The sequence below is a fragment of the Elephantulus edwardii genome, unplaced genomic scaffold (assembly GCF_000299155.1).
Source record: "Elephantulus edwardii isolate Elephantulus edwardi_28Jun2011 unplaced genomic scaffold, EleEdw1.0 scaffold00028, whole genome shotgun sequence".
NCBI classification, from domain to species: domain Eukaryota; kingdom Metazoa; phylum Chordata; class Mammalia; order Macroscelidea; family Macroscelididae; genus Elephantulus; species Elephantulus edwardii.
In genome coordinates this window covers 15,190,888-15,204,118 of record NW_006399778.1, presented here as the reverse complement: position 1 = coordinate 15,204,118, position 13,231 = coordinate 15,190,888, and the positions used below count along the sequence as shown (strand labels likewise).

Sequence of the window (13,231 nt, the reverse complement as noted above, 5' to 3'; positions counted from 1 at the left end):
GAGTTGGACAATGACTAGGGAGGATAGAAGAAGAATTGATGCCTTTGAGCTGTGGTGTTGGAAAAGAGTATTGAATATACCATGGACTGCTAAGAAAATGAACAGGTTTGTCCTGGAGAGGGTTAAACCAGCCTGCTCCTTGGAGGCAAGGATTCTGAAACTTCATCTGACATACTTTGGACATTTTGCAAGGAGGGACCAATCCTTGGAGAGGGACATCATGCTTGGGAGGGTGGAGGGACAGTGCAGGAAAGGAAGACCTTCTACAAGGTAGATTGATTCAGTGACTGGGGTAATCGGGGTGGGTGTGTGGGAGACGGTGCAATTAGCACAGAACAGAGCAGGGTTTAGGGATGTTGTACATAGGGTCCCTGTGAGTGGTAGAGGGACAGCGCAAGAAAGGAAGACCCTCTACAAGGTGGATTGATTCAGTGACTGGGGTGATCAGGGTGGGTGTGTGGGAGACAGTGTGATTGGCACAGGACAGAGCAGGGTTTAGAGATGTTGTACATAGGGTCCATATATGTCACAAGCGACTCAACAGCACACAACAACAACAACAACAACTACTACTACTACTACCAATGTTGTGGATCCAAGTAAAAGGAAATTGTTGATAACTTCAATAATTTCTCCATCTATGATCATGTTTCCTATTGGTCCAGTGTTGAGGCTTTTTGCTTTCTTGATGTTAAGATGTAAACCATATTGAAGGTTGTAGTCTTTTATCTTCTGCAGTAAGTGCTTCAAATCTTCTTCGCTTTCAACAATCAAACTTATATCATCTGCAAAATGCAGGTTGTTAATGAGTCTTCCTCCAATGCACATACCACATTTTTCTTCATATAGTAGTTTCTCAAATTATTTTCTCAGCTTGAAAATTGAACAGATATAGCGAAAGGATACAACCCTTAAACCTTTCCCAATTTCAAACCATGTAGTTCTCTTGTTCAATCTGGACAATTGTTTCTTGGTCTATGTATAGGTTTCCCGTGGTTACTAGTGGCCTCCATGTTAACAGATCCCATGATCAAGTTCTTGGTCCTCACTTTTCTGACCTATTAGCAGCATTTGGAAATAGCTAATCATTCCCTTGCTGTTGAATACCATCAAGTCAGAACAGACTCATAGTTGGCCCTCCAACAGGTTTTCAGAGGCAGTATATCACACAGGAGATTGCCCATCTTTCTCCTGCAGAGAAGCTGGTGAATGTGAACGGAGTTCCTTTGGGTTGGCAACACAATTCCCCACAAGAAACGATTGAGATTGTTAACAATTTCATCTTGCTCAGATCCACAATCAACACTCTTGGCACCAGCAGTCAGGAAATCAAAAGATGAGTTGTTTTAGGAATGACTGCTGTCATGGAACTTTCCAGAGTGCCAAAGAGCAACTATGTTAGTCTAGAGACTAAGGTGTGCCTGATCATAACAACAAGGAGCCACCAAGAGCTTCCTTTAGAAATTCTTTTTAACCCCCTATTGACTTCCAAGAAACCACCATCTTGTGGGCTTCCTCTATCTTATTTGCTATTTCCTTCACTGCCTTGCTCCTCTCTGATCCCAAGCAGGATTCAATCATTGGACTTTTTCTCTTCTCTGTACACTCATTCCTTAGTCATCTCAATCAACTCTATGACTTTAAAAATTATCTGTACTAATAATCCCTACCTTTGTATCTACAACTTTGTATCTTAGAACTTCTCTAGTCTCAGATTTATTTGTCTATTTTCTATGCCATAGAGTTTCTGGGTGGTGAAAACAGTTAATCTGAGGTGCTAACTGAAAGGTTGAAGACTCAAGTCTACCCAGAGGTAACTTCTTGTTGTTGTCATATGCCATCAAGTCAACAATGACTGGTCCCTCCTGGCCACATGCCCAAAATATGTGAGATGGAGCTTCAAAATCCTTGCCTCCAATGAGCAGCCTGATTTCATCCTCTCTAGGACAGGCCTGTTTGTTCTCTTCGCAGTCCATGGTATGTTTAATACTCTTCTCCAGCACCACAATTCAAAGACATCGATTTTTCAGTACCTTCTTCTACCTTGTAATGGAATGATTAGAAACAAACTCACTGCATTGAGTCAATTCCAACTCATAACAGCCCTCCCTTGGATTTATAAGATAGTAAATCTTTACAAATAAGGTCATTCTTTTTTCTCCTGTGGAGTAACTGGTGTGTTGGAATGCTGTCTTTCAGTTTGCCACTTGATGTGTTTCTTTTGCAAATCACTTTTGGAAAAAAAAACAGTCACTGAAGATCTTCTGAATACAGTTCTACTCTGACAAAATGGGGTCACCATGATCCAGACCTGACTCAACAACAACTGGTTTAGTTTTATGATATCAACACTTGAATAAAAAAAATGGAGGAAGACTCATTAACAATCTATGATATGCAGATGACACAATCTTGCTTGCTGAAACTGAAGAAGACCTGAAGTACTTGCTGCAAAAGGTCAAGGACTGTCGTCTTCAATATGGATTGAAGCTCACCATCAAGAAGACAAAGATTCTCACCACTGGGAAATTTGGCAGCACCATATTAGATGGAGAAGAGATTGAGGTTGTTAGCAATTACAACTTGTTCAGACCCACAATCAACACTCTTAACACCAGCAGTCAGGAAATCAAAAGACGAATTGCATGGGGAAAATCTGCTGTCATGGACCCAGCCAGAGTGCTGAAGAGCAATGATGTCAGTTTAGATACAAAGATGTGCTGAATCCAGGCCACTGTTTTCTCAATTACTTGTTATGCTTCAGAGAATTGGACAGTGACTAAGGATGACAGAAGAAGAATTAATGCCTTTGAGTTGTGGTGCTGGAGAAGAGTCTTGAACATACCATGGACTACCAAGAAAACAAATAGGTCTGTCTTGGAGAGGGTGAAACCAAGTTCTTTCCTTGGAGGCTAGAAAGCTATGAAGCTCCACCTCACTTACTTTGGGCACATGACCAGGAGAGATTGGTCCTTGGAGAAGAATATCATGATTGGAAGGGTGGAAGGACAGCGCATAAGAGGAAGACCCCGGATGAGATGGATTGATACAGTAAACTGGGGCAATGGGGGTTGGTGTGTCAGAATTAGCAAGACTGGCTCAGGAGAGGGCAGGCTTCAGAGTTGCTATACATAGGGCCTCAAGTGACTCAATGACACATAACAACAATAACATACTATGACTGGTTTTGGAAGCAGGTGTGGCTTCTACTTCCTAAATAACATGCCTCCGGAAACTCTATAAACTTTGATAAATGTCAATAGTTGTAGAGGGGCTTCAGGCCTTTTGTTCATAGGGTCAAGATGAGTTGTGCTCAACTTGAAGGCAACCAAGACCACCACCACTTGAATATACCATAGGGTTTGGTAAGAAGCTGTGCTGTAATCTCAAAGACATGCTGTTGCTCTGTAGGAGAGTGGACAATTTCCTCCCATGAGATTTGCTGCCTCTGAAAACCCATTGGAGGATCATTATGAGTTGATTCTGACTCCATAGCAATACTCGATGTTCCCTCAGCTTCTAAGACTTAACATGACCAAAATAAAATTCAGCATACTACTCCCACTCCTACCCTGCTCTCCTTCAGTTTCCTCATCTCAGCAGGTGACAACTCAATTCTTCCCACTTATCATGAAATAAAGCTTAGAGTTATATACCCTTTCCATTCTTTGCAGGGTACTAAGAGTTCAAAATGGCAAATGACATTTCTATGGATTGACATAGTGACTGTAACAAAGGGCTCCAACATGTCAGAGTTTGTGAAGCTGACACTAGATAATACAAAGTACAGCTCAGTTGTTCCTAGGGTCACTATGAGTCATAGTTGACTCAGTTTCACCTAACAACAAGAAACAGCAAGCCATCACCAAGCTCTAGTGGCTCGCCCCCAGAATCTATCCCAAACCTTCCCCTTCCCACAGTATCTTCTGCCCAATCCAACGGCCCAATCAGCTCATACTTGGATCATTAGAACAGCATTCAAACTTAGCTTTCTACTTCCACTTCTGCCCTAGCCATTCTCTACGCTGCTTGAACTTTTAAAATTATAAATCACACTATAACACATGCCATTACACCCGTTATCCTCCTGTGATAGGAAAACAGATTGATAGAAAATAGTCCAGAAATATACTCATATAGAGAGAGAAATGGATTTGACAAAGTCTCTTAGGCTGTTCTGAATATGGAAAGTGAAATCTTTTCAACAAGTGATGCTGGAACAACTGGATAAATAGATGAATAGAAATAAACCTTGTAATAAATAAAGTAAATACAATAAACCCACACAATTAATTTGAGATGAATCATAGGCCTATATGTAAAGCCTAACTAGATAAAGCTTCTGGAACAAAACTTAAGTAAATACGTTGGTGACATTGAAATAGGAAAATATTTTTTAAGGAGATCATACAAAACACCCTCTGGATGAATAATGAAAATGGGTAAATTAGACTTCATTCACATTCAAATTTTCTGCTCATAAGGACACACCATTATGAAAATGAAAAGACCAGCCAGAGATTGAGAGAAATAGTCTTAACCATTTATTGAGACAAGACATGTAACTTAAATAAGTAAGGAGTACTACAAATAAAAAATGAACAAGAGCTAACTTTTAAAGAGATCGACAAATGAATCAATAAGTATAGTAAAATGTTTTCAAGATCATTAGTAAGCAGAGAAGTTGAAATTAAAACCTCAATGATGTTTTCAGGAGTGGCAACCATTTCCTAAACAACATGCCTCCAGAAATTCTATGAACTTTGATAAATGTCGATAGTTGTAGAGGGACTTCAGGCCTTTTGTTCATAGGGTCGCTAGGAGTCGTGCTCGACTTGAAGGCAATCAACAACAACAACAACAGACTAGCTAACCTTGCTTGCTGAAAGCTAAGAGGACTTGAAGCACTTACTGAAGATCAAAGCATCATTATAAACATAGAAAATTTTGAAGCTATTAAAGTTCTCACTCTGTTTGTATCCATAACCAAGGCCCCTAAAAGCATCGTCAAAAATCCAAACGATACTATTGGGCAGATGTGCTGCAAAGGACCTCCTGAAAACATTAAAAGACAAAAGATGTACATTTGGGGACTAAGGTGTGCCTTGCCCAAGCCGTGGTATTTTCAATCACCTCTCATATATACAAAAGCTATACAATGAATAAAGGAGTCTAAAGAATTGTTGACTTTTAATTGTGGTGTTGGGGAAGACTATTGAGTATACCACGGACTTCCAGAAGAACATATAAATCTGTCTTAGAAGAAGTATAGCTAGAATGTTCCTTAGAAACAAGAATGTTGAGACTTTTTCTCGTGGACTTTTTGCACATGTCAGGACGTGCCAAACCCTGGAGTAGGACATTATACTTGGTAAAGTCAATGAAAAGAAGCCCTTCAACGACATGGGTTAGCACAGTGGCAGCAACAATGGGCTCAGACATAGCAATGATTGTGAGGATGGAACAGGACAGAATAGAGTCTCATTCAATTTTCCTAAGGTCACTATGAATGGGAACTGTCTTCATGGCACTTAACAACAGAATATTCTTTATTTATTAAAAGTAATGCATCTGACAGTGCCAGGTATGGTCAAGGATGCAGAGTGAACTAAACTCTCAAACATTGCTGCTGGGAGGGATAAAACAGTATTGCTGTTGTAGGTAAGTGCCATCAAATCAATTCTGACTTATAGTGACCTCAATGTATAGAGGTGAGCTGCCCAATTGGGTTTTGCTGGCCCTGCTATTTATGGAAGCATGACACCAGGTCTTTTTCCTGCCCAGCCTCTAGGTAGGTTTGAACTTCCAACATTTTGGTTAGCAGCTGAACACTTAACCATTGTGCCACCTGGGCTTCTTGGGGGAAAAAAAAACTATTTTGGCAGTTTCTTATAAAATTATAAATACACTTATCTATGACCTGAAAAATCTGCTGCTAAGTATTTACTCAAGGGAAATGAAAACATATGCCCGCAAAATCAATGTCCATTGCAGCAATTACCCATAATAACCATAAACTTTTAAGCAATGTAAGTGCCCAGCCACTATTAGGAAAATGAAGAAATGTGTGGTTTAGTAATACAACGAACTGCTTATCATCAATAGAAGTGAGTCCTGATACATGCAACAGCACAGATAGATCTCAAACACATTATGTTGAGCAAAATAAAAGAGTGCATACCAAATGGTTCCAATTACTTGAAATTCAAGAAAAAGCAAAACAAACTGCTGGTCATAAAAACAAGGGCAATGTTTACTTATAAGGAGCAGAAATGGACAGAAGAGAAACAAACATAAGTGATGGAAATGTTCTTGATTTTTATTAAGAGGATGGTTTCACAGGTGTTTACAATTATTAAAATCCCTAGGATTTCACTGGAAAAGAATAGTGTGGTTCCCTGTATGCAAATTCTATTACAACTAAAAAGATATGGAGTAAAATCAGAAAAGGGAAAAAAGCCCAAACCCACAGTTCAACAGGCCATTTAAACCCAAATCACAACACCTTACCCCTCATCATCCACAAACTCTCCACTACACAATCGGCTCTCGTCACAGTGCCCTTCTTGTTAGGTATTACTGAGTCCGCTACAACTCAGACCCTAAGAACAACAAATCTCATCCTTGCCCTTCCTGTACCAGCCTCACCATCTCTGAGTACAGTCACCGTGTCAATCCATCTTGTACCATTTTTATTCTTCCTTAAACAAGCCAAGCTGAGGCCCACCTCTAAGCTTTACACAATCTGTCCTCTCTTCCTTGATTCTTCTTTCGATCGAGTCTCTGCCCATTTGCCTTCTTCCCACAAGGTCCTTCCCTTTCTGGTGCAGCCTCTTCCTCCTGGCCTCCTCCCCACTGTCTTGGTTTGGTTTCAAGCACAGAGCACTTTCTCTCCACCTGAACACATACATATTGTCCCAGCTCCACCACCAGAATTTAAGCTTCCTGTGAGCAGGACTTTGATTTACTTTATTCACACATTACAGGATGTAGAACTATCTCAGGCATGTTACTTAAGGAAATGTGTTTACTAACAAATACTTTTTAGGGTAGTGTTAAAGAGTAAATAATACATGTAAAATGTATAGGAAGAATAAGTACCTAGTAAACGTATGCTACTGTTACTATTAATTATTGTATTTCTGACTTTGCCCTACATAATGACTGACATGATGATTAAGTCAGGTGCACAATAAAGAACTAGATGGATGGAGCAGATGAGTGGATTAGCAAATTTTAGGGTAGGTGTGTGTTTGAATAGAACAGATGAATAGCTGACTGGCTAACTGTCAGAGTAGATGGATGGATGGATGATGAATAGATAAATGATGAATTTGGGTGGTGGGTGGGTGGATGGATGAGCGATAAGATGAAATGATAGATGAATAAAATGAAGAGTGCTTGAGTAAATTGTTGGACGAATGGATGGATAGATGAATGGATGAGTGGATAGGTGGATGGAAGGATGGGTGGGAGGATGGAGAGATGGAGAGAAGAGCTTTACTTCTTGATTCCATAAGGGTCTATCTTTGCAGTAAGGAGGACAGATTATATTACCATGATCTTTTGCACCTCCCTGAGAGAGTGTACACTATTGACAATTTATATTGAGTCTCATAGCTCTACCACCACTGTTATTTTCACACAAAAAAAATCTCTTTAGCTAGGATGGTAACCTATTCTTCCCATTTGGCCGTTGAGGAGACTGAGACTGAGAAAGTTGAAGTAACACATCCATACACCAGAGAGTAGAGGGCTAGGCCTTCATCCTCAGTCTCTGGACTCCTGCTCGTTCTACACACCCAAGGCTTGGGGGAATCTGAGAAGAGTAGGAGCTCAGGGATGAGAGCAGTCCTCACAGGTATTCTCTGCAGCCTGTTCAGTGAGGTGAGTGAGGCCAAGTTCTGGCTGTTAGGAGCTGCTAATGGTTTTTCTGATGGTGTTGGAGGTGTGGAGGGTGGTAGCAGCTGACCTGGCTTTGGCAGCGGCGTGCTGATACAACAGAGAGGGAGGGAATCAGAGAGGCAGCTGCTCTAAAGGTGCCTGGCGCTGGCTAGATACAGCTGCCAGGACAGAGCTTGTAGAAATGGGGACAAAGCATACTCCTCCCCTGCCCGCCTTCTGGGCCGCTCCAGGTCAGCTCAGGAATCACCAGAAACTGCAACTCAGTGGGGCAGGGAGACTGTTGCTGATCAAGGAGTAGAGGATGCACTTGACATCTGTGAGCCCAAGAGCAATCTCAAAGGATTGGCAGGTTAGCTCAACCATACGGCATTTAATGCAATGCCTGGTGCTTAAGAAAGGCTCCACAAATGTTAACCATCGAACCCCCATTTCCTGGAATTCCTAACCATCCAGTATGGTTGGAAGGTAAGGGTTGTTTCAATTGCTCCTATTTTGCTTTTGGGGAAAGCCAGGGGCAAGGACTCGCTCAAGGGCACACAGCATGGACTAGAATTTTTTCGAGTCTCCCAGTTCAGTGCTCCTTGCCATCACCAGCAGATGTGGAAACAACAACCATCCTCTTGTTCACTGCAGGCCACACCCCTCTGTACAGCCCCAGTCTCCCTGCTGATGCGTCCCAGCCCCATGTGGCACTTCAGCTGTCTGGCTCCCCGCTTAATTAATAGTCCTTTGGTCTAGTTCTCAGAGAAAGAAACTGGCAGAGCCTGGGAGACCACCCACATCTGCCAGCTGCTCTAGTTTATGCACAGAGAGGAGTGGAAGGAGAGGCTGAGTGACGTGGGGAGACAGAGCCAGGCTTGGGGACAAAGTTTTCCCTGCTGCCATCAAAGAGAGAGGGACATAGGGCCTGACTCTCGGAACAAGACGCTAGTGCCTCACTGGGGTCCAGAAAGCCCTACAGAGTCTGGGCCTATCTTCCCCACCCACGACCTATTTCCCACCCTCCTCACGTACCAAGCAGTTCGTTAGCCAGTGTTCCTGTTACCTTGGCCTTATTGCTGTTCTGCCATTATTCCTGGTGAATCTCTGCCTCCTCCCCAAGCTCAAGTTCTTCCCTCAGCCTGGAACCTTCCTCAGGCTCCACCTCTCAGCTTCAATGTCTTCTCCTTCAAGAAACCTCTTAACACCACCACCACCTCTAAAGTTGTCCCTCACTAATTCTCTAGCCTCAGTCTAATTCTCAGCATAATACTTATCTCCTACATGGAATTATCTTCTCGACGATCTATTTGTTTGTTTATTGGTGTCTCGCCCACTGAAGGGTAAACTCTACATTGGCAGGCACCCGTTTCTGGTCACCACCGTGTCTCCAGCTCTGTTCATTCGGTTGGCTCAATAATTACTTGTTGATGAGCAGATGAATGGCTAGATGGATGGATGGATGGATGGATGTGAAGAACAGAGCCCTGGCATGCAGTCAGGAAACGCGGGTAATTGGCTCCATAGGTGGCCTTAGTTTGTAGATGTTGTTAATTACTGTTGAGTTGGCTCTGATACACCAGGACTCTCTGTGCAACAGAATAAAGCACTGCCTGGTCCTGTGTTGCCTTCACTGGCCCATCTGGGTCCATTGCTGTGGCCACTGTCTTCAGGGAGACCTCTACACTGTCTTTCCTGGAGTCTCCATGTCCCTGAAAAGCAAGGGGCTAACCCTAAAACCCCCCAGTCCTCTACAATTCTCGGATTCTTGTTTTCCTGAGCTCAAAGATATCAAGGGGCTTGAATAAGAATGAGGGCAGCATTTGTCTAAGGCCAAAGCTCAGAGGTAGGAAAGGAGAGGATGGAAGGATGAATGGAAACAGGAACCATGGAGTAAAAGTGGGAAGAGTGGTAACACCAGTGATTGTAGCTAATGCCCTAACACAAGGTGTGTATGGATGGCTGCAGGGAATACCAATCCGCTCTGGAAACTCTCACCCAACTCACACTAAAAAGTTCTAAGAAGATGAACAAGAGGCTGGAGGAAGTCAGAAAGAGCATCAAGGAGGACAAACACTGGGCGCAAAGGAAATCGTGGTCTCTCACATTTTGTCCCTTTGTCCTCCCTGCCTCTTCGACCTCACACACAGAGATTCCATACAGGCTACATTGGGCGAACTAATCCAGTGTAGAAGCTCTGAGTCAGAAGTCAGGGAACTTGAATTTTGTTCCCGCTCTTCCTCACTGTGTGATTTTGGCAAATGACTTCACCCCTCTGTGCCTCTTAATTCAACTGTGCAATGAGGACGGGAACTGCAGAACTGCTGCCTTTCAAGGGTTTCATGCAGGTGGGAGCTTGAGCTACTTGCTGCCCTGGCTTCTCCCCATGAGCCATCGCTCAGGCAGCGCCTCCTTCGGATGAGCTTCCATCCCTGACCTCACCATCCACTGAGCTTCTCTCAGCTCATCCCTTGTTACCCTGAGCTGTGCTTCCCCTTCTCTCGTGTGTGACCTCCACGGGTGCAGGGATGCCACACTGCTGCATCCGGGGCACCAGATGAGGTCTGCCTCCTTGGGGGAGGTGTGTGAATGAATGCAGCATGAATGAATGAAATATGTTGAGCAGCCAGAAGGAGGCTGACTGCTGGACTGGAAATTTCCCTTCCATTTCCTCATCTCTCCTTGTTCAACACACCCTGTGCACACGTACATACATAGACTTCCCTAACTTGACCCTCCTTTCTCTCTAGTTGCTCCCAAAGGACCCCAAATTGTGATGACACCCAGCAGAGCCCGGGTCGGGGACACAGTGAGGATTCTGGTCCACGGGTTTCAGGTCAGCTCTCTCTGTGAGCATCTGGGAGGGTGGTGGGAGGTGGGAGAAGCCCTGGCCAAGGACCATCAACCATTGGTAGCCCTCCCTAGCGCTCTTCCCTTGATCCTTCCACACAGCCAGCAGGCCTCAGTCTCCAGATCTGTGAAATGGAAGAGCTGGCTTCACGGAAGAATGGGTTAAAAATACATTTGTTCTTCCACCTCCACCCCCAGTGTTCAGGGCTATTGTCCTTGTCCATAGCCATCAAGTCAATTCTAGCTCATGGTCACCCTGCTCTGTAGAGTTTTTGAAATTGTGTCTTTTCAGAGGCAGATTGCCAGGCCTGTCTTAGGAAGAAGCACTTCAGCATTCGGGCTAATGGATCTGAGAGCCTAGACTTTCAGCCTTAGACTCCTGTCCTGGGCCCTGGCAGAGAACTTCTATTAGTCCCGGCGGGCGGGGTCTCTGAGTCTCTCTTGCTCTGACCTGCAGAACGAAGTCTTCCCAGAGCCCATGTTCACGTGGACGCGGGTTGGGAGCCGCCTCCTGGACGGCAGCACCGAGTTCGACGGGAAGGAGCTGGTGCTGGAGCGGGTCCCCGCCGAGCTCAACGGCTCCATGTACCGCTGCACCGCCCAGAACCCACTGGGCTCCACGGACACGCACACTCGGCTCATCGTGTTTGGTACAAAGAGAGGGGAGAAGCTCCCTCGGGTTCCCCTTTAAAGAGCCCCCACCCCCACCTGGGGCACAGTGAATAAAGCGGTGATAGTTTTGGAGCAGAGACCTCACGACTTGGATCCCAGCTCTGCCATTTGACAGCTAAGCGATTTGGGGCAAATTGCTTGACCTCCCTCAGCTTCCCCATCTGTAAAATGGACTGCTAGCCCCCAGCCCATGGTGCATTGTGAGAATGCCCTGAGACACCACACAGCAGATGCTGGGCACTGGTTAGCTTCTCATTGCCATCCCCTCTCTAATTCTCTTTTCATGTCTTTTCAACAGAAAACCCAAATATCCCAAGAGGAATGGAGGATTCCAATGGTAAGTTTCTACCCACGGGGCTTCTTGCACAAAAGTGAGTGGTTGCCAAGGTCCCAGAATGCTTAGCTCCCTAAATGACCATTTGTATACATTTGCCCCCTGCTCCTTCACACCTACAGCAGCCAACTGACCTCTTGCTAGGCAGAATCTGACTCTTTAAGAGGACATACAGGCCTAGAGGGGCCACAGGGGCACTGAAGGGGCCCTCACCACTTTATCTCTCAAAGCAGCCAGTAACACTTCCAGAAACTGAATGTGCCTCCACCATCTATGGTGACGCCAGGTATCTTTTGAAAGCTCTGCTGCCCTCACCCGAAGACACATCCAGCTAGTCTGGCTGTGGGAACCCTGTAGGCCACCCTCTCACACACATTTAAGCAACCTCCTGCAGACCTGAACACTGCTCCCAGCATACCCCACTCCTCCACACTGACCCCTACTCACAGCTCACAACAAAGGCTTCTACTCGGGGTATCCCTGGAGGTTGGCCACCAGGAAGCCTCCCTGGGCTATAACGCCTGGGCCAGGAAAGGGGATGGGACAGGTAGGATCCAGAGACGAGAAGACTCTGCCTGGGAGGGGAGCTGTGGGGAGAAGCTAGAGCCTGGGGTCTCAGAGCATTTGGGTAAGAGTGTCCTTGTGCAAAGCCGTGGTCGGGTGTTCTGCTGTTAGAGCAGAAAGGAATCAGCTGATTGGCAGGTAAAGCGAGGCCAGGACAAGCAGAAATGAAGCATCTTGAAGCCAGAAGGATTTTCGCAAAAAGTATTTCTCATTCTTAAAACCACTCAGGGGAGAAATCACTATTATTCCCATTTCACAGATGAGGGAAGTGTGTGGTTCACAGAGATTTAACAAGGTAGTGAGAACACAGGTCAGAAACAGGCCCTCCAACCTCAGTCCTGTGTGCTGAGTCCCAGGGTAAATCACTTACCCTCTCCATGCCTCAGTTTCCTCATCTGTAAAGTGGGAGTAACAATAATACCTGCCCCAGGCCTTGTGAGGAGTAAATGAACATTTAGAACAACCCCAGGCCCATAATATACTCAATGAACCATGGCTGGTGTTGCAATTAAGGGTCTTGTCCAAGGTCACCAGCTAATAACCCAGGTTAGCCTGAAGCTGAAGCCCAGACTTTTGGTTGTGGGCCCTTGGAATGTGCTTCACTCCCCTCCCCCGTACCCGGGAAGAGGGAAGCCAGGGGGCCTCAGGGCTGATGCTGCCTTCCTGCGCCCCACACAGGTTCCACATCTGGCCCTGCTGGCGTCCGGCTCACCTTGGTGCTCGCCCTAACAGTGGTCCTGGAGCTGACGTGAAGGCCAGCGGCCCCACCATCACTCCATCGGCACTGACAGTCCCGCGGTCGGTTTTCATTTCTTTTCTAAACGATTTCCAAGTCTTGTTCTTAGTCTCTTTCTGTCTGTGAATTGGCTCCTTCAGTCGGTTTAATTAAAACAAACAGAACAATTTTCCCCACCTCTGCATGTGGCT

The 13,231-nt window shown here is 45.0% G+C and overlaps 1 protein-coding gene across 1 annotated transcript in view; it reads left to right on the top strand.

The window, feature by feature from the left end:
- IGSF21 (immunoglobin superfamily, member 21) overlaps positions 1–13,056 on the top strand; it is a 407,272-nt gene extending 394,216 nt beyond the window's left edge. Inside the window, exons 8-11 of the mRNA XM_006883689.1 lie at positions 10,634–10,720; positions 11,192–11,384; positions 11,705–11,743; positions 12,983–13,056. Coding sequence (XP_006883751.1) covers positions 10,634–10,720; positions 11,192–11,384; positions 11,705–11,743; positions 12,983–13,056 — 393 coding nt within the window. The remainder of the gene's footprint in view (positions 1–10,633; positions 10,721–11,191; positions 11,385–11,704; positions 11,744–12,982) is intronic.
- Positions 13,057–13,231: the final 175 nt, after the last annotated feature.